The following is a 20,459-nucleotide window of genomic DNA, read 5'->3' as shown; positions in this document are numbered from 1 at the left end:
ATGAAGACCATCAGAATATAAGGCATATCAGACCTTATATAAAAGTAACATTACACCATTTACCATTTGTCAAGCAACACCTTTTTTTGTTTAAAGTCAACATGTGTATAATGTCAGACAAAAATAGGAACTTAAAGAAAAAGGCACACTTTTTGGGGATGAGTCTCTACTCATAACATGTCAAATCATTCCATTGGCCTCTGCAAAAACCAATCAAATCAGCAAGAGTTTCTCTTTGCTATCAGATAGTCACTTTCTCTGATAGTAAATGACCAGCACATTATTATATTTCAGTGACACTAAATTCATGATTCTTGTTACATTTGAACCATAACATAATAAATATATGTACAAGTTTGAAATGTTGTTAAGACTAAACTCTGATAGGAAAGCACAACAATGTTTCATTACATTGAAATACATGGGCATATAGCAGTGAACAGGAAAAAACATAATACGTTGCTGAACATTCAGTCAGTGCATCATAAAAGCTACATTAAATGAAAAAACATTGGATCTTAAGAGTGCAGAAATGAAAAGGCATAATTATGACAAACAAACAACAAAGGCATCAAGTTTGTTCAAACACTAAAAATCTTATTTGATTTGGCATCACTAGACCTACCAATAGCAGTTTTAATTTAATAGTGGTTAGAATACTGTACTTTAGACATAGGCTAAAGGTCTAAAATTAGAAATATGAGCACTTTGACCAATGTAAAAAAAAGTTGGCAGTTTGATGCTTGACTATTGAATACAATGTTTTGAACACCATTTAGGCTGTCATAAATATTATAATTAATACTGCAGCCCCATGAAGGAGTAAGATAATTTGACTCTCATACTGCACAGAATTCCCCAACGGGGTCATACGGGGGTCAGAGGTCAAAGATTTTAAAAAGTCACCAGGCACAACACTCAGGGGTCATGTTTCCTCTCCTGCAGGTTCCAGGAAGGGTGTTTGAACTCCACCCTGTGGTGCAAGGCCCATCGGGCATAGATGGCCTTCTCGGTAATGAAGCGATGGCCGCCACGACTTGCGTGCTCGTGCAGCCGGTACATGCGGCACTCGTCCATCCGGCTTCCCTCGTAGTAGTGGTAAGGAGCAACACTGTGATCAGCACGGCTTCAGAGAAGCATGAAAGGGGTGTGGTTAATTGTCAAATACAGCCAATCAATCCCAATAGCTCTCAGTACAATGTGGTGTAACACAAAACAGTGTAATATAAGGCAAGTTGACTGCTAGTTCAGGGTTCCTATTTATTTTATTCAAATGTAATTAGTCTCAAAACAGAATAAATGTGCTCTTACGCCAGAATAAATGTGCTATTGGACAGGTAGTTGCTTCCACATCTTTTTCAAATAACTCACCTGCAGAAGTTATCGTCGATCATCCCATAGACGTGAATACTGTCACACATGTCCATGGCCAGGATCATGGTGAAGAAACCAGTGCTGAGAAAAGCACCCGAATTCATTCTGAAACAGAAAACGTATAATAATAAGAATAGCAACATAGCCATCTTGGCCGTGTTCATTTCGGCACCAAACAGAAGAAAACGGACTGAAAAAGTAATAGACTACCTGGACTTGACCCTCGTACCCTAATTAACATGACCCCTGAGTGCTTGGCGAGGACATTATTTACCTGTTTTTCCCTGTCTCATTCTGAAAAACACTGTCACAGTACTGGATCTTCTCCCGAGTCACCATGTATATTTTGACCTGCGGGTACTTCGTGGCCATCTTCATCAAGGCATTAAAAACACGCCCTTTCCCATCCTGCCTCATGTTCCGCTCAGGACCCCAGAACACGTAGGTGGTGTCTGCAGAGTGCCTGAAGTAATAGCTCTCGTTTTTAATCAGCAGGGGAACACTGGTGTGCGATACGACCCTCAGACTGGTTCTGCTCCCTACGTCCCTCTCATAGCCCAGTGTGGGGGCGTTGTTCATGCGGATCACACACCCCATCTGGTCAATCTCCTCTCTGAGACTTGCCCCCTGCATCTGGCCCGAGCTGGACACCAAGGCACACTGGCGGCAGTGCATCTTCAGAAACTGGAGGGAGAGAATAGGGCATAAAATCACATGAGGTGAAAATGTATTAATGTGTTTACATCAACATATAGTTTGTTTCTTTCTGGCTGAAGGTGTTGGCAAGTGGAACAAGGCATGGGTTGTGTTCATTAGGCAACAAAAAAAATAAAAATAGAATGAAATAGACTAGGGACTACCTGGGCTTGACCAATGGAAATGCTGATTTTAATTCTCTGTTGCAAAACACAACGCAGACCTCTGCAAATCAACAGCTCACCTGATCCCTCCTGCCAGGGGTGATCCTGAGGTATCCTTGGAGACCAATGTTGACCATGCTGTTGGACCCATCTGATCTGGTCATGTGGACGTACCATAACAACACTGACAGTGTTACAATAACTAGACAAATCCAGTGGCACCTCTGTTGACATCAGATGAACAGGTTAAAAACTGTAGTCAGTGTGCATAGGAAGTAAATGTTACTGTAATAATGATGAGGAGTAGGAAACAAGATGTCATGTTTACCTGAGACTTCATATCCATTAGAGACCTCTGGCCCCGCCCCTAATGGATTTCATCACAATTGGTGGGAAATAAGTTGGGTATCTCACCTGTTGAATAAAAACGTCTACCGTTAATTTGACAACTAATGTTTAATCAATAGCACATTTAAAACCAGTGTAGGGGGTCAACTTCAGTGCACATCGGTCGAAATGACTGACATGATAACCAATCGAACCGCGTTAGCTAGCTAGTTAACGTTAACTATCATCATGACCAATATTTTGCCATAACATGGTGGCAGCTAATTCAGTGCCAAAAAGGAAATCAATTAACAGAAACGTTGACCAAACGAATAACCGACTCTATGCAATTATTATAATACGTTAACATGAAATAAGAAGATACATGATAAGCTAACTAACCTAGTATTTCCCTTGTTGTGATGGTGTGTGTGATGGTGAGTGATGGTGTTACCCATATTATGTTCCGTCAGTGAACAGAACCTGGATAGCTTTAGTTCCTGATATTGGACACATTTTATTACTGGAAAGATATTTCAGGGAATGAAAGATGTAACGAATACAATGCAGTAATATAATGATTTAAAAGCATATATGCCCCTCTAAAAGTTAATATTATGGAAAACCTAATTATTTCTATCCTTCATACTAGTCAATTATTTATATAGCCCATACTAGTCAAGACATCCCTTTCATCATACCCCCGAGTGGCGCAGCGGTCTAAAGCACTGCATCTCAGTGCAAGAGGTGACACTACAGTCTCTGGTTCGAATCCAGGCTGTATTGATTGAGAGACCAATAGAGCGGCGCCCAGCTGCGTCCAGTGTAGGTCGTAATTGTAAACACGAATGTATTCTTAACTGACTTGCCTAATTAAATTAATGAGCAGCAGGCACATTATCTTTCTTGGTTGCAGCACAAGCATCACTAACATTTTTTGCATTTAAACCAACGCTAACCTTATAACCTAATTATTCTAACCTGCGGAGTAAGTTTTCCTAGCCTGCTCCGAAATGTCAATAGCACTCGCCAGCATGTAACTTCCTAAAAAAGCGGAAATGAGTTACGTCTGGTTCGTTCAGCCATTCTAATGAGGAAAATTAATGCGAAAAGAATAGGGGTTGGGGATAAACGCCGAAAATAAGGTTAACGCAGGCTTAGGATATCTTATACGTTTTGTTATATGAGATAATATCAGTCAGTGATCTTTATGAATTATGATGCCTTTCCTTTGCTTTAAAAAAATCCTACATAAATGCTTAAAAATTCACAAAAAGCAACGTTAGCTGATGAGTATGTAATTACTATTGCTCTCTATTCTGGTTAATTCTGACATAAACTGCCGTTATCCCATCTAGTCAAAACCCAACACCACCAATACAAACACCAGCACTGGGAACAGTTTATGTCCATACACTACACTTAAGACAGGAGTAGATATTTATCTCACAAGACCTAAAACAGAAATGGCTTGTTATGCACAGATCCAACTGTGACAACACAATTGTGTGTACAAAAAATAAATAAACAATCCGTTACAATGTTAAACATATGAATACTTTAACGCTATTGATCCATTTTTGGATGAAACGTTTTGACTTTTCACCTAACTTTTGCCATGGAACAAGCAAGAGTCAGGCCCCAATCTTTGATACGATTGGATATCCAATGTACACCCTCCTCCTTCCTCAATTGTGATTGACCACAATAGGAACGCGCCCACATATACTCAACAGACATTGGTCTTCCATGGTATCAATTACAAATGTGTCCGCCCTGAAGCAAATATCACAGTAGTGTGTGAAATGCGCTGCTGAATGTCCTTCTACGGCTCTTTGGATGCGCAATGTGCATTAGTAGCTTTTGGATGATTCTATGATTTATTGTGTTAGGTATCTTTTTTATCCATAAAAAGGTTAGCAATCTCTTGAATACACGGTTAGGCAGCTTTTAGTAGTCCATCGGAGACCGTTGACTGAGTGATCTGACAGCCAGGCCGGATTGAAGCCAGCAGTAGCTGTCAGTGCGCGAATCAAAGTTCCTAGCTGGCTAACTAGCATGTTCGGCTTGTGGGGTTGGTCAGCAATCAGGACTGGTTTGTAATATTCCATTCGCAGCCAAAACCGAAGAGACCTTATTGATGTTAAAGGTTATTGTCAAATATGATAACCCTTGAAAGTTGTGAACCTGCTGGGACGGCTTGTCAGCTAGCATGATGCTAATGCTACTTTGGCGCTAGGCTGTGGGGGTCTCTTTTTTTTGTTAATATTTGGTCAAAGTAAAAAGTAACGTTAAACATGTTATCTTCTAGAGGAATTCTACTCATATTTAGTTGGTCGTGCTTCTTTGATGCTATGCTGGCTAATAACTAACGTTAGCTAGCTAGCTAAGTGTGTAACTGCAGCTGTCGTGTGGTGGCCTGTGCAATGCCTGTGTGTCTACTTCACTCTGTTCTCGATGCTGTTTGGTTGTTACATTATATAGCCTGAGACGATGTTATGTATATGTGTTTATTTCAGTTCATTACATATTTGTGAAGTAGTCAGATTTAACTATCACTGATCGATATCACTCATTGTAGCAATGATGACAACAATTCACACTCCCCCTAGGTTTGCACGGATCGAGAAACATGGTGCCTTTGGATAAGTGAAGAAGAGAGACAGGGCACCAAAACCAGTGTGGACAGGACTCCGGTACACTGGTTGCGGCTACAGTCTGAAGCTGAACCAGAGGGACCCACCCAGACTCAGAAGTGGCTGACCACAGCCCAATTTCGAACAGGCACTGTGCTGGCTGGCTGGCTGGTCTCAGAGCAGAACAGAGAAGGAAGCCCCTGAGGAGGTTGATGTAAAGGGGTTGTTTGAGGCTCTGTGGGCATTCTACTGAAATGTCAATCAGAAGAGCAGAAGGGATGTCCATCGCCCAGGCCTTGGCCATGACTGTGGCCGAGATCCCCGTGTTTCTCTACTCCACCTTTGGGCAGGTAAACAATGTTCCCCAAGAAGACACTTTCAAGTACACTATTGAATATGTGTGTAAGAATCCTAAAACATTGCAAAGAATGTTGCCAAAAAAAGCATAAGTTTGTTCTTTATTAGCAAGTAACTTATTTGTAATTCCCCCCCATATTTGACACACTGAAAAGACATGTTTGATACATAAGCATGTATGCTTCAAGTTGTTTTAGTTTGTTGTGACCACTCACCCCATCTCTTTTCCTGTCAGTCCATATTCTCTCAGCTGAAGCTTTCTCCCAGTCTGAAGAAGGTGCTGTTTGCCACAGCTCTGGGGAGCGTAGCCCTGGCCCTCACCGCCCACCACATGAAGAGACGCGGCAGGAAACGGAAACAGGCAACAGCTGTGAAAGATGAGCAGAAGCAGGTGGGAATACCAGAGGCGTTGATCCGGTCAGGGAAACAGTCATCTCTGAGGAGAGGTGAGTTTCACTTCAATGTGATTACTGGTGGTTTCAATCAGGCTGTAGAATTGGCTCATTTTGTTGATGTGTTTGTTGGTTGGCTGATTGACATCAAGGAAGTAAAACGGATTAAGTCAAGTAAGTTGGTTCATTGACATGCTGGTGTTTCCATAAGGCTGTGTGGATACTGTATGTGAAAGCTGTTTCAGCATGATCACGGTTAGAATACCAGTTATTAATGTGATCAAAATGCCTTTTTGATAGAAGTGTTAGCTAACAGTCTCGTTTCCATTCCAGGTGGTCCGTTTCCCGGGCGACAGATGATGAGCCCCAGCACACGGAGCAATGAAACCATGAGCGGCATCTCTTCACTGGCTCCCAGCAAACACTCAAGCTCCTCCCACAGCATAGCCTCTGTACGTTTCACTCTCCTTACTTTCTATCACTCAAATTAAAGACATTTTTCATATGCTCCTACTATAACTGGTGTAGACTTTAGTGAAATGCTTTCTTATGAGCCCTTCCCAACGATGCAGAGTAAAAAAAAAAAAAAAAAAAAAAGTAACAATAGTAACAAGGATATATACAGCTATATACAGTAGGTACCAGATCAATCTGGTGCTATATACAGTACATTTGGGAAAGCATTCAGACTCTTTTTTTCCACATTTTGTTATGTTACAGGCTTATTCTAAAATGTTCCCCCCCCCCCTCAATCTACACACAATACCCCATAATGACAAAGCAAAAACTGGTTTAAAAAAACTGAAATAACACATTGTACATAAGTATTCAGACCCTTTACTCAGTACTTTGTTGCAGCACCTTTGGCAGTGATGACCGCATCAAGAGTTCTTGGGGTATGACGCTACAAGCTTGGCACACCTGTATTTGGGGGGGGTCTCCCACTCTTCTCTGCAGATCCTCTCTGCTATGGGTCGTTGTCCTGTTGGAAGGTGAACCTTTGCCTCCAGTCTGAGGTCCTGAGCACACTGAAGCAGGTTTTCATCATGGATCTTTGCTCCATTAATCTTTATCTCGATCCTGACTAGTCTCGCAGTCCCTGCTGCTGAAAACCACCCCCACAGTATGATGCTGCCACCACCATGCTTCACCATAGGGATGGTGCCAGGTTACCTCCAGATGTGATGCTTGGCTTTCAGGCCAAATAGTTTAATTTTGGTTTCATCAGACCAGACCCACTTGTTTCTCATGGTCTGAGATTCTTTTGGCAAACTCCAAGCGGGCTGTCATGTGCCGTTTACTGAGATGTGGCTTCCGTTTGGCCACTCTACCATGAAGGCCTAATTGGTGGAGTGCTGCATAGATGGAGAACCTTCCAGAAGGACAACCTCTCCAAAGGAACTCTGGAGCTCTGTCAGAGTGACCATCGGGTTCTTGGTCACCTCCCTGACCAAGGCCCTTCTCCCCCGATTGCTCAGTTTGGCCGGGCAGCCAGCTCTAGGAAGAGTCTTGGTGGTTCCAAACTTCTTACATTAAAGAATGATGGAGGCCATTGTGTTCTTGGGGACCTTCAATGCTGCAGAACCTTTTTTGGTACCCTTCCCCAGATCTGTGCCTTGACACAATCCTGTCTCGGAGCTCTACAGACAATTCCTTCGACCTCATGGCTTGGTTTTTGCTCTGACATGCACTGTCAACTGTGGGACCTTATATAGACAGGTGTGTGCCTTTCCAAATCATGTCCAATCAATTGAATTTACCACAGGTGTACTCCAATCCAGTTGTAGAAACATCTAATGGATGATCAATGGAAACAGGATGCACCTGCTCTCAATTTCAAGTTTCATAGCAAAAGGTCTGAATATTTTTATATATATATATATATATATTTTCAAACATTTCTAAACCTGTTTTCGCTTTGTTATGGGGTATTGTGTGTAGATTGCTGAGATTTTTATTTAATCAATTTTAGAATAAGGCTGTAACATAACAAAGTGGAAAAAGTCAAGGCGTCTGAGTACCAGATCAGTGTGCAGAGGTACGAGGTATTTGAGGTAGATATGTACATGAAGGCATGGTAACGTGACTAGGCATCAGGATAGAACATAAATAGCGTAAAATAAAGAACAGAGTAGACTCAGAAAATTATGTGTAAAAGTGTGTGTCTGTGTGTGTGAATATAAGTATGTGTGGGAATGTCAATGAAGTGTGTGTAGGGTCAGTGTAGATGGCACGGGTAACCATTTTTAATGGACTATTTAGCAATCTTATGTCTAAGAAGATTTATGCATTGGGGGTAGAAGCTGTGTCGGAGCCTGTTGGTCACAGAGTCGATGATCTGGTGCCAGATGATAGAGTGAACAGTCTATGGCTTGGGTGGCTGTTGTCTTTGGCATTCTTTTGGGCCTTTCTCCGCTGCTATAGAGGTCCTGGATGGCAGGGAGCTCAGCCCCAATGATGAGGATGGGGGCGTACTCTCCCCTTTCTCCTGTAGTCCACGATCAGCTTCTTGGTGTTACTGACGTTAAGGGAGAGGTCATTTGTCCTGGCACCACACTGCTAAGTCTCTGACCTCCTTCCTGTAGGCTGTCTTGTCAGTGATCAGGCCTACCACTGTTGTGTCGTCTGCAAACTTAATGATGGTGTTGGAGTCGTGCGTGGCCACTCAGTCGTGGGTGAACAGGGAGTACAGGAGGGGACTATGCACACACCCCTGAGGGGCCCCTGTGTTGAGGGTACACGTGGCGGATGTATTGTTGCCTACACTCACACCCTGCGCCCGGCCTCTCAGGAAGTTGCAGAGGAAGGTGTTCAGTCCCTAGCTTGGTGAGGAACTTGGAGGGAACTACGGTGTTGAACGCTGAGCTATAGTCTTTGACGATAATTTTAACATAGTTCATTCTGATTTCACTCTTCTTCTTCAGTGGATTGTTTACCTCACTTAACTCTTTTTAGACCCTTGTGGTCCATGGCCCCTCAAGATTTCAATTTGTTATTGTCTTTTTGTTGTCACAGATGCGAGTCCCGACTTCTCCGAACCAGACGGCCAATCCGTCGACTCCCTGGGAGTCAGAGCCTGTGGAGGAGGAGTCGGGAGCCATGGGGGACGCAAACGCAGAGAACCTGTACATCATTGGTAATAATACCCCTTCATGGATTCCCTCAAAGATTCAGCGTGACTGTCCATAGCAAACTGAGACAGTGTTTGGTGCGCTTTTAAATTTGTATTCATTTAGCAGAAGCTCTTATCGAGAACGACTTAGAGGAGAAAACAGTGTTAAGTGCTTTGCTCGAGGGCAGATTGTTCACCTTGTCGACTGGATTCGAACCAGAAACTTTTCAGTTACTGGCCCAACACTCTAAACTCTAATGTAGGCTACCTGCCCACCAATGGGTAAAAGTATTTCCCAAAGTGGAATTAGTTCTTATTTGACATTCAAAATAACTGTTTGGCTCAATGAAAGGGGCTATGAGGACCCTTGGTAGAGGAAGAATAGAAGTGGGACATTGATATAGAGGGTTACATCTGACTATGCTGTATTTCTTGCACTGTTAGTTTTTCCATTAACACCTGGACAAAGACATCTCTGTAATTCAGCTAGACTCCGTTATCCTTCTTCGACAACCAAACACCTGGGTGGCCTCCCAGCACGTAGATGTCATTATCAAACCAACCTGGCAGGATAGCATCACTCATCCTGTCATTTTATGATGCATCATAATACTAAGGACTGACATTAAGCTGTGGTTGTGTTCCATTCTCCCTACTGTATTTTCCCCATATGTACAATTGTTCTTTCCCGCTCGCTCATGCATGTAAAGAAACACTGGATTGATATAAGCATCGGTTTTACAAGTGCACTGCACACTCTGGTGGAAAGGGTAAGGAATAGGAATAGGAACAGACCCTAAGGTCCCCCTCCCCTAGCAGGAATGCCGTTCTTCCTGATTAATTCGTAATTCCTGCTTTTCTGCCATTTATCATTCATATATTATTGAAACTGACCTTTCCCTTAGCCAAAATCCCAGACATCTTTCCCCTCTCCCCTCTCCCAGGTATGGAGTTGTTTGAGGAGGCCCTTCAGAAGTGGGAGCAGGCCCTGAACATCCGGCACCACACCCACTCCAATGCCTCCAAAGCCAGTACCAGCCTAGCCCTGGAGGGGGCAGCGGCCGACCCCAACCTGCCCACGGTATGCCACAGAACTATCGCACTCTCAACGGTACGGTACACTTTTATTTATCCTTTATTTAACCAGGTGAGTCCCATTGAGATATGCATCTCATTCTCAACTGAGCCCTGGTCAAGAGCAAGCAGCACTCTCACAAATCCACCTACCATTACATAAAAAATCGGAGGGTGGGCTTATTGTAATTGCAAGAGTGGAATTGAATGAGCCCATCGGATTTCTTCCTCCACCAGCCTCTATTTCCTTAAAAATTCAGAGAAAGGATGGGCAACTCCAGCCCTGGAGGGCCACTGTGATTTTGAATTAATCAACTAATGTAGTGATTTGTTTGTTTTCATGGTTTCAGTCTGAATCGCGTAACAAGGTCTTTGCCGAGAAGCTGGAGACCCTCCTTCACAGGGCCTACCACCTACAGGAGGACTTTGGCGCCACTATTCCCCCAGATAGCCTGCTGGCAGACTTTGGTAATTAACATGCTACGATAGTGCAAATCTGTTGATTTTTGTGGTTGTTATTAGCATGCAGCTAGTTCAAATATGTTGACAGTAAGCTTTAGCATTTATCCATAATGGGTCATTTGACTTACATAGTCCTTGTTGTTGCTCAGACTGTTTGCTTTGTCGTCCTGTCAGAGAGTGAGGGAACACTCATCCTGCCAAACTTGGAGAGTAGAATGCGTGAAGACGATGCCACTACAATCACTTCTGACGATTCCTTCTTCTCAGCAGCAGAAGTTAGTTTCTCTTTCTTTCTCTCTCATTCACTCACCCTATCACGCACGTTTTCTCTCTCCCTCACACACCCTATCAAGCACGTTTTCTCTCTCATTCACTCACCCTATCACGCACGTTTTCTCTCTCCCTCACACACCCTATCACGCACGTTTTCTCTCTCCCTCACACACCCTATCAAGCACGTTTTCTCTCTCATTCACTCACCCTATCACGCACGTTTTCTCTCTCCCTCACACACCCTATCACGCACGTTTTCTCTCTCCCTCACACACCCTATCACGCACGTTTTCTCTCTCCCTCACACACCCTATCACGCACGTTTTCTCTCTCCCTCACACACAGTCTCTCTCATATGTCTATCATGTATCCTATGTTATGAACATGTGTTGAGGATTGTGCCTCTTCCTCTTTACTCTGCAGTTGTTTGACAACCTATCTCTGGAGGTGTGTCAGCCTCTGAGGCCCGCTGCTCTTTACGACGAGGCTGTGTCACTGGTCCAGCACGGCAGCGTGCCCTGTCGAGAGCTCCGGTAAGGACTAGCTAAGTACTGGTCCTGGGTTAAAATAGTAGTAGTATTTTTTTTTTTTTTGTGCACTTGATTGAGTGCCAGATGGGAGAGTTTTGGGGTTTGTACTTTTTGGACTATTCCATAGATTCCATTGCGCCAGCGAAAATCCATCGTAGCTCTAAGTATTTGTAAGAAAACAAATACTACTATTTGTTCAGTGTTACTCACAACCGTATATTTCTGTTAAAATGAACTAATAACTATTCACATTTCTGATTTCCATATTTTTCCTCAGAACTGAGCTGCTAGAATGCTACGGTGACCAAGACTTCCTAGCCAAGCTCCACTGTGTGAGACAAGCCTTCCAGGTCTGAAATCCTTACTGAAGATGACTTATTGGTACAGTTGAAGTCGGAAGTTTACATACACCTTAGCCAAATACATTTAAACTCCTGACATTTAATCCGAGTTATAATTCCATTTTAGGTCAGTTAGGATCATCACTTTATGTTAAGAATGTGAAATGTCAGAATAATAGTAGAGAGAATTATTTATTTATTTATTTCATCACATTCCCAGTGGGTCAGAAGTTTACATACTCAATTCGTTTTTGGTAACATTGCCTTTAAATTGTTTCCAGCGTCCCACAATAAGTTGGGTGAATGTTTGGCCCATTCCTCCTGACAGAGCTGCTGGTGTAACTGATTCAGGTTTGTAGGCCACCTTGCTCGGACACACTTTTTCAGTTTTGCCCACAAATTTTCGATGGGATTGAGGTCAGGGCTTTCTGATGGCCACTCCAATACCTTGACTTTGTTGTCCTTAAGCCATTTTGCCACAACTTTGGAAGTATGCTTGGGGTCATTGTCTATTTGGAAGACCCATTTGTGACCAAGCTTTAACTTCCTGACTGATGTCTTGAGATGTTGCTTCAATATGTCTACATAATTCTGCTTCCTCATGATGCCATCTATTTTGTGAAGTGCACCAGTCCCTCCTGCAGCAAAGTACCCCCACAACATGATGCTGCCACCCCTGTGCTTCACGGTTGGGATGGTGTTCTTCGGCTTAGAAGCATCCCCATTTTCTAAAGCCATGACATTTTCTGGAATTTTCCAAGTTGTTTAAAGGCACAGTCAACTTAGAGTATGTAAACGTCTGACCCACTGGAATTGTGATACAGGGAAATAATCAGTTTGTTAACAATTGTTGGAAAAATGACTTCTGTCATGCACAAAGTAGATGTCCTAACCAACTTGCCAAAACTATAGTTTGTTAACAAAAAAATTGTGGAGTGGTTAAAAAACAAGTTTTAATTACCCCAACCTAAGTGTATGTAAACTTCCGACTTCAACTGTATATGGATAATGTCTCTGGATTTGATGTGACTAAGATTGGTCATATTTGCTGACGTCCTCAGTGGTTGTTGTTGTTTTGACAGGTTTTGTTGTTGGACGAAACTCACCGGACGTTCTTCATGGAGACCGGCAAGCAGATGATCACAGGACTCATGACCAAGGCAAACAAGGTGGCAACACTAACCCAGACAATGCATTGCAACTTTATTGTCTGTTGACTTGGATTATATATTTTTTTGCTGTAAGTTATTTCATTCCCACTGTGCACTGGACAGACCGTGCACTGGACAGACCGTGCACTGGACAGACCGTGCACTGGACAGACCGTGCACTGGACAGGCGGCTCCTCACCAACACTCTTCTCTATGAACATGTTACTTTGTAATGAACTCCTCTGATTCGCTTTTTTATTGAGTTGGCTGTGTTCCTGTTTCACCTGTAGAGTCCCAAAGCCTTCCTGGAAACCTATGAGGACATGCTTCTCTACACCCAGAGAGAGGAGACCTGGCCAGTCAGCAGGATGGAACTGGAGGGGCGAGGGGTGAGACACTATTTTCCTTTATTCTTTTTTTTCAAACATGAATGAAAGTGTTTGTAGAGATTCTGGTGATTCTTTCAAGGTATTGTAGGAAGAATCCGTGTCTATAAATCACTCTGGATAGACTGACTTTAGTGCTTGACAACTCATGAACTCACATTTTACATGTGGCTTGAAGCTGGGCCATATTCATTGCAAACCAAACAGACTGATACCAGTTTTTTTTCTACCAGTAAGAAAAACCCTTGTTTTCCTATGGTGTGCCTTGATGAATATATGACCTAGTTGTGTTTTAAAGCTCCTGACCTCGTATGATCTATGACCTTTACCAGGTGGTGGTTATGAACTTCTTTGACATCGTGCTGGACTTCATCCTGATGGATGCCTTTGATGACCTGGAGAGCCCGCCCTCGTCCGTTGTGGCCGTGCTCAGGAACCGTTGGCTCTCTGACAGCTTCAAGGAGACGGTGAGACAGACACCCACAATCCTATAGTCAACATGATCTAGTGATACTAGCTGTTACAACTGCAATACAAACACAACAAGCATTACACAGCATAAATATAATTACACAGGCAGACATGGAAAACAGGGTCTATATAGCATTCACTGCAACTTTACCATTGGTTAAAATGTAATAAACCATACTTTGTGTGTTTCTCAGGCCCTGGCTACTGCGTGCTGGTCCGTTCTGAAGGCCAAGCGGCGTCTGTTGATGGTTCCAGACGGCTTCATCTCCCACTTCTACGCCATATCAGAACAGGTCAGCCCCGTCCTGGCCTTTGGCTTCCTGGGGCCCCGACAGCACCTCAGTGAGGTGTGCACCATCTTCAAGGTGAGTTTTAATCCTAACTTTTTGTCTCCAATTTACTACTAGCAGTATTTAGGTCACATGTCACCATTTTGTTATTTTCTATTAATTTACTATTTTCACGTGTGTGTCTCTGTCTGCATCCTTCAATCTCTGTCCTTTTTACCCCACATCAGCAGTTTAATCACGCTGATCTCTACGATGCCTTAATCTCTCAAATATCATAATCCCTGTGGACAGTCTACCAAGTGATTTACCCAGTCTACCTAAATTCGACAGAGAATTTCAGGAGGGAAATTAATGTGGAAAACAAGTTAGATTTTTCTTAGAAATAAATCTGCAAAATGACATCTCTTATGAGCACATTCCTCACCAATGTCATTTTCTCTTCTCCAGCAACAAATAGTGCAGTACCTGAAAGATATGTTTGACCACGACAAGGTGCGCTTCACCTCGGCCCAGTCGTTAGCCGAGGACATCCTGAGCCTGTCCCACCGCCGCAGTGACATCCTGCTGGGCTACCTTGGCATTGACAGCCTGCTGGAGCCCAATGGAGCCCTACCCCAAGGAGACACAGAACCGGGCCCCAGCCCCTCCAACCACCACTGAGACATGAGTAGTGTTCATTTGGGATGTTATGAAACGGGGAGGTAGTACATGAATTTGTCCAATAAGAACATTGATTTTCATTTTCAGTTAGAAAGTGATTTGCTACTGTGTGGCATAATGAATATGACCCTGTATCTGACTTAGCTGAGCTGGAATGGACTGGGTTGGTCAAAGCCGGACTTAACAAGCAAGATTTAGGAGGGTTGTTAATTCACATGCTTGAACTGCAGCATCACCCAGTCAGTCTGTGGTTCTACACCCTAAACATAACAGCCACCAAATCGAACAGAACCCGACTTGTATTGGTCCTTACGTGAAAGAGGGATGTTTTTGTTCTAGCTCTCCTCGTACATTTTATCATCTGAGTTGAATCTGGAGTTGTTCATCAGTCAATACTAGTTATCCCTTTTTCCAAATGTGTGATGAACCAACAACCATCCGGCAAGAAAATGTTTGTTGTCTCTATGTAATGGATGTACAGTAAGTGTGTGTGTTCTGAGGCAGGTGATCCGAACCGATCCCCTCTATTGTCCCGACACCCTTGGCCAATTTGAAGGCGTGCCCTGGGACGTGATGCTGCAGGACTCGTTGCTTCCGTCTCTATCCATTGATTGATCATCCCTTTCATTTATCGTATTTATTCCAATAGTGTTAGGTGCCGCATTAATGAAAAAAAAAGCACCTGTTCATTCAAGAGAATGTGTAATACAAATGTCTAATACTGTACATAAGGTCAGGCAGGGCATTGGACAGTCATTAACTTGTATGTACAGAAAAAGTGCACAGATATTCCTATCTTGTCCTCATACTTAAAATGGTCAGTATCGAGGTACTGTGGGGGTAAAAAAAGATGCCAAGCAGGGGCATACCACCCCAGAAATCCTAATAATATACTGTAGCATATACCTCGGTGACGTGTGACAATGCAGGCTGAATTTAGGTTACGCTTGGAGAACAGGAAATACACTACCTTTCAAAAGTTTGGGGTCACTTAGTAATGTCCTTGTTTTTGAAAGACAAGCACTTTTTTGTTTCCATTAAAATAACATCAAATTGATCAGAAATACAATGTAGACATTTAATGTTGTAAATGACTATTGTAGCTGGAATCGGCTGGTTTTTATTGGAATATCTACATAAGCGTACAGACGCCCATTAATAATAATAATAATAATATGCCATTTAGCAGACGCTTTTATCCAAAGCGACTTAGTCATGTGTGCATACATTCTACGTATGGGTGGTCCTGGGAATCGAACCCACTACCCTGGCGTTACAAGCGCCATGCTCTACCAACTGAGCTACAGAAGGACCACACCATTCTCAGCAACCATCACTCCTGTGTTCCAATGGCACGTTAGCTAATCCAAGTGTATTATTTTAAAAGGCTAATTGATCATTAGAAAACCCTTTTGCAATGATGTTAGCACAGCTGAAAACTGTTGTGCTGATTTAAAGAAGGAATTAAACTGGCCTTCTTTAGACTAGTTGAATATCTGGAGCATCAGCATTTTTGGGTTCGATTACAGGCTCAACAGTGAAGAGGTGACTCCGTGATGCTGGCCTTCTAGGCAACGTTCCTCTGTCCAGTGTCTGTTCTTTTGCCCATCTTTTCTTTTTATTGGCCAGTCTAGGATATGGCTTTTTGTTTGCCACTCTGCCTAGAAGGCCAGCATCCCGGAGTCACCTCTTCGCTGTTGACGTTGAGACTGGTGTTTTGCGGGTACTATTTAATGAAGCTGCCAGTTGAGGACTTGTGCGGCGTCTGTTTCTCAAACTAGACACTAATGTACTTGTCCTCTTGCTCAGTTGTGCACCGGGGACTCCCACTCCTCTTTCTATTCTGGTTAGGGCCAGTTTGCGCTGTTCTGGGACGGGAGTAGTACACAGCTCTGTCTGAGATCTTCAGTTTCTTGGCAATTTCTCGATTGGAATAGCCTTAATTTCTCAGAACAAGAATAGGCTGACGAGTTTCAGAATAAAGGTCTTTGTTTCTGGCCATTTTGAGCCTGTAATCGAACCCACAAATGCTCCAGATACCCAACTAGTCTAAAGAAGGCCAGTTTTATTGCTTCTTTAATCAGAACAGTTTTCAGCTGTGCTAACATAATTGCCAAAGTTTTTTCTACTGACCAATTAGCCTTTTAAAATTATAAACTTTGATTGCCATTGGATTGCCATTGAAACACAGGAGTGATGGTTGCTGATAATGGGCCTCTGTAGATATTCCATTAAAAATCAGCTGTTTCCAGCTACAATATTCATTTACAACATTAACAATGTCTACACTGTATTTCTGATCAAATGTATGTTATTTTAATGGACAAAAACCATTTCTTTCAAAAATAAGGACATTTCTAAGTGGCCCTAAACTTTTGAATGGTGGTGTAGGATATCATGAACTGCTTTGCCAGTTCTGATGATTGTTGTCGAGTTGTGTGTCTGCATTAGTGTGTGAGTATACGATCGAGTGAAATTCTTATTGTCTGTAATCACGCTTTGTCTGTAAAAAAAAAAAACAGTGATACCGGTATTTACCGCACTTTAACGGAGCAGGATGAGATTTTTTTTAAATGCATTTCCGCTGTTTTTGAGAAAAGCATTGTTTCTGAATAGCACTTCCCACTAATATTCCCACATGCCCTCAACAAAAGACAGGAGCGATACTACCTTACATGTTTGAATTCACAGCTACCTTGTACTGAGCTCTGTCACACATTTTGTTGAAATGGGGATTGTCAATGTACATTCAAATGTTGTGGTATAGTATGCGGTTATTGTGATCTTGATATAAGAGTTCAGTATATTGTAGCTGTGTATTCAGAATCTGCTTTGGGGCTGTCTTGTTAGCCTGGAATCCAAACTGTGAAATCCATATACAAAAGTATGTGGACACACCTTCAAATTAGTGGATTTGGCTATTTTAACCACACTCGTTGTTAACCTGTGTATAAAATTGAGGACACAGCCATGCAATCTCCATAGACAAAAAATGGCAGTAGAATGGCCCATAAGGAAGAGCTCCATGACTTTCAATGAGGCGCTGTACTAGGATGCCACCTTTTCAACAAGTCAGTTTGTCAGATTTCTGCCCTGCTCGAGCTGCCCTTGTCAACTGCAAATGCTGTTATTGTGGAGTGGAAATGTCTAGGAGCAACAACTGCTCAGCCGAGAAGTAGTAGGCCACACAAGCCCACAGAACGGGTCCGGCGAGTGCTAAAGTGTGTAAAAAATAGTCTGTCCTCGGTTGGAATGAGATGTTCAAGCATGTAGTGTATATTGGTGAAGTGAAACGGAACATATCACTTTGGATTCCAGGCTTCCAATTGGCTCATTCATCCCACCTCTTCTTCCCCAGATCTTTGCTGTAAATGAGATTGTGGTCTCGGTCAACTTACCTGGTAAAAGAAGGGTTAAATAAAAATCTAAGTCTAACTTAATACCCATTACTGTTTATGGAGCTTTTTCTAGTAACCAGTAGAGTTTAAACTTTCTTTTTTTGGCACATGAAAGATCCTTCCTTTGCACTATATTGGAAAACATACATTAACGCTCTTTTAACCCTTTATTTTGTTAATCAATAGTTGGATAGGTCATTGGTAGGTCTAGTTTTAAAATGTTCTTGCGCCATGAAATGTACTGATGTTATTGGATATATTTTAGCATGAGTAAATGACAGCAAGTTTGAGGCTTTTCCCCTAGAAATGGCATTATTGAATACCCATTGTAAGACTGGCAGACATTGTGCCAGATGACGTATTAGATTGAATTCTTGGTTTTTTTGTACATGTGATTTGTTGGTCTAATTTGGGCAAATTATCTCGCAGACCTACATTTGAATCAGATATTTCTATTGTGTCACTCAGTTGATTTGAGTAACAAATGAAAACTGCCCTGCCTATTTTGGGATCTCCTAGGCTCCAGTTACTATGAAAAGTATATGAATTGATCAATACGTATCACATCCCAATGGGAGATTAATGTAATAGTTATGCGTTACTGCTCGGATGCCCAAATGGTGGCCTTTGGGTTGTGAGATTAGTTGACTTTTCCTTCTCGGTTGAACCAACAATCGATCTATATGTAGTATCAGAATTGCACTATCCTCAACAGCCTTTGCATGTGGACTCTTGTCATACCTGTACTGCTTTTTGCATCTTGTTAATGTGTCCCATCAGTTAGCATAGTGTTGGATTGCATTAGATGCCCTGTGACTTCCTTTTTAATGATCAATTAATCTTAATTACCAATAATTGTGGTATCAAAACTAGGAAAATGTCAATGCGGATTTAGTGAATGATTAACTGCTTAATACTGTTTACTCTGTACTGTATGGATTATACTTCAAAATTCAGCTGTAGGAACTCTTATGTAAGCTGATGAGACAGGCCAGTTAACTCTTTGCTTATTCAATCTTTTAAGTCTGCATTATGCAACATTAGTAGGTTTATGATTTCAAAATGGCCAAAGAGGAGAGAAACTTCTTACTCAGTTAAGTATGATGAAATGACTTGTTGTACACTACAAGTGTCCTATTCATGCCTTGTGTCTTTTTTTATTGTTGTGAAATTACAATGCCAGCACAAACTGAAAGTTTTAGAATCTGCATATTTTTTTGTTTATTCTTATTAAATTCTTTCAATTAGACTTTTCCCTATCAAATAAATTGTGACTGTCTTTGGCTTTTGGCATTGCATCACCTAAGAGAGATCCCTCAAATCAAATTTATTTATATAGCCCTTCGTACATCAGCTGATATCTCAAAGTGCTGTACAAAAACCCAGCCTAAAACCCCAAACAGCAAGCAATGCAGGTGTAGAAGCACGGTGGCTAGGGGAAAAACTCCCTAAAAAGGCCAAAACCTAGAGGAACCAGGCTATGAGGGGTGGCCAGTCCTCTTCTGGCTGTGTGGGGTGGAGATTATAACAGAACATGGCCAAGATGTTCAAATGTTCATAAATGACCAGCATGGTCAAATAAAATAATAAATCACAGTAGTTGTTGAGGGTGCAGCAAGTCAGCCCCTCAGGAGTAAATGTCAGTTGACTTTTCATAGCTGATCATTAAGGCATTAGTCAATGGTCAAGTGTGAATGGCAATTCTACTTCCATATTTCTTTGGGATAGCCTTTTGTACTGTACATTAAAGTATGGGGTCAGACATTTTAAGGATATCAAATCAAAGTTTGTCATGTGCGCCGAATACAACCAGTGGCCTTATAGTGAAATGCTTACTTACAGGCTCTAACCAACAGTGCAAAAAAGGTATTAGGTGAACAATAGGTAAGTAAAGAAATAGAAACAGTAAAAAAGACAACAGTAGTGAGGCCATATACAGGAACCGGTTAGTCGGGCTGATTTGAGGTAGTATGTACATGTAGATATGGTTAAAGTGACTGCATATGATAAACGGACTATTTGCATTGTGTGCCCCCCCAAACCCTCTTCTACATTGCTGCTACCTCTGTAGCAGCAATGTAGAAGAGGGTTTGGGGGGGCACACAATGCAAATAGTCCGGGTAGCCATTTGATTACCTGTCCAGGAGTCTTGTGGCTTGGGGGTAAAAACTGTTGAGAAGCCTTTATGTCCTTGGCACTCCGGTACCGCTTGCCATGCAGTAGTAGAGAGAACAGTCTGTGCCTGGGGTCTTTGACAATTTTTAGGGCCTTCCTCTGACACCGCCTGGTGTCGAGGTCCTGAATGGCAGGCAGTTTAGCCCCAGTAATGTACTGGGCCGTACGCACTACCCACTGTAGTGCCTTG

General features: G+C 42.4%; 2 protein-coding genes across 7 annotated transcripts; one reads left to right on the top strand and one right to left on the bottom strand.

Annotated features, from left to right (window-relative positions):
• Positions 1-43: 43 nt before the first annotated feature.
• st6galnac4 (ST6 (alpha-N-acetyl-neuraminyl-2,3-beta-galactosyl-1,3)-N-acetylgalactosaminide alpha-2,6-sialyltransferase 4) lies at positions 44-5,809 on the bottom strand. Of its 3 annotated transcripts, none has more exons than XM_035760752.2 (6): positions 5,770-5,809; positions 2,563-2,648; positions 2,315-2,458; positions 1,649-2,058; positions 1,372-1,479; positions 44-1,126 (listed from the first exon to the last, which is right to left on the bottom strand). In XM_035760752.2, exons 2-6 carry the CDS (start codon positions 2,578-2,580, stop codon positions 919-921), a joined length of 888 nt encoding a protein of 295 aa, XP_035616645.1. In that variant the 5' UTR covers positions 2,581-2,648; positions 5,770-5,809; the 3' UTR covers positions 44-918. The 3 variants fall into 3 exon arrangements, with proteins under 3 accessions (XP_035616645.1, XP_035616644.1, XP_035616643.1); XM_035760751.2 differs by lacking the exon at positions 5,770-5,809 and adding an exon at positions 3,543-3,628; XM_035760750.2 differs by lacking the exon at positions 5,770-5,809 and adding an exon at positions 2,964-3,061.
• On the top strand, positions 4,326-19,378 carry miga2 (mitoguardin 2). 4 transcript variants are annotated; one of them, XM_035760733.2, is made up of 15 exons: positions 4,326-4,476; positions 5,174-5,547; positions 5,790-6,000; positions 6,280-6,398; positions 8,962-9,082; positions 10,003-10,169; positions 10,483-10,600; positions 10,769-10,869; positions 11,291-11,400; positions 11,675-11,747; positions 12,821-12,907; positions 13,180-13,278; positions 13,608-13,742; positions 13,941-14,111; positions 14,484-19,378. In XM_035760733.2, the coding sequence occupies exons 2-15, from the start codon at positions 5,452-5,454 to the stop codon at positions 14,694-14,696; spliced, it is 1,821 nt and encodes a 606-aa protein (XP_035616626.1). In that variant the 5' UTR covers positions 4,326-4,476; positions 5,174-5,451; the 3' UTR covers positions 14,697-19,378. The 4 variants fall into 4 exon arrangements, with proteins under 4 accessions (XP_035616626.1, XP_035616627.1, XP_035616625.1 ...); XM_035760734.2 differs by having other exon boundaries at positions 4,329-4,656; XM_035760732.2 differs by having other exon boundaries at positions 4,329-4,710.
• Positions 19,379-20,459: the final 1,081 nt, after the last annotated feature.

This window comes from Oncorhynchus keta, chromosome 9, assembly GCF_023373465.1.
Source record: "Oncorhynchus keta strain PuntledgeMale-10-30-2019 chromosome 9, Oket_V2, whole genome shotgun sequence".
In the NCBI taxonomy this organism is placed as follows: Eukaryota; Metazoa; Chordata; class Actinopteri; order Salmoniformes; family Salmonidae; genus Oncorhynchus; species Oncorhynchus keta.
This window is presented reverse-complemented; position numbering and strand designations above follow the sequence as displayed.

Excerpts from the sequence above, each read along its gene's own strand:
- miga2 (XM_035760733.2), top strand. The coding sequence starts at position 5,452 with ATGTCAATCAGAAGAGCAGAAGGGATGTCCATCGCCCAGGCCTTGGCC. Across the intron at positions 5,548-5,789 it reads TCTACTCCACCTTTGGGCAG|TCCATATTCTCTCAGCTGAA; the intron begins GTAAACAATGTT and ends TTTTCCTGTCAG. Across the intron at positions 6,399-8,961 it reads CCTCCCACAGCATAGCCTCT|ATGCGAGTCCCGACTTCTCC; the intron begins GTACGTTTCACT and ends TTGTTGTCACAG.
- st6galnac4 (XM_035760752.2), bottom strand. Across the intron at positions 1,480-1,648 it reads AATGAGACAGGGAAAAACAG|AATGAATTCGGGTGCTTTTC; the intron begins GTAAATAATGTC and ends TTTCTGTTTCAG. Across the intron at positions 1,127-1,371 it reads ATCGACGATAACTTCTGCAG|CCGTGCTGATCACAGTGTTG; the intron begins GTGAGTTATTTG and ends GCTTCTCTGAAG.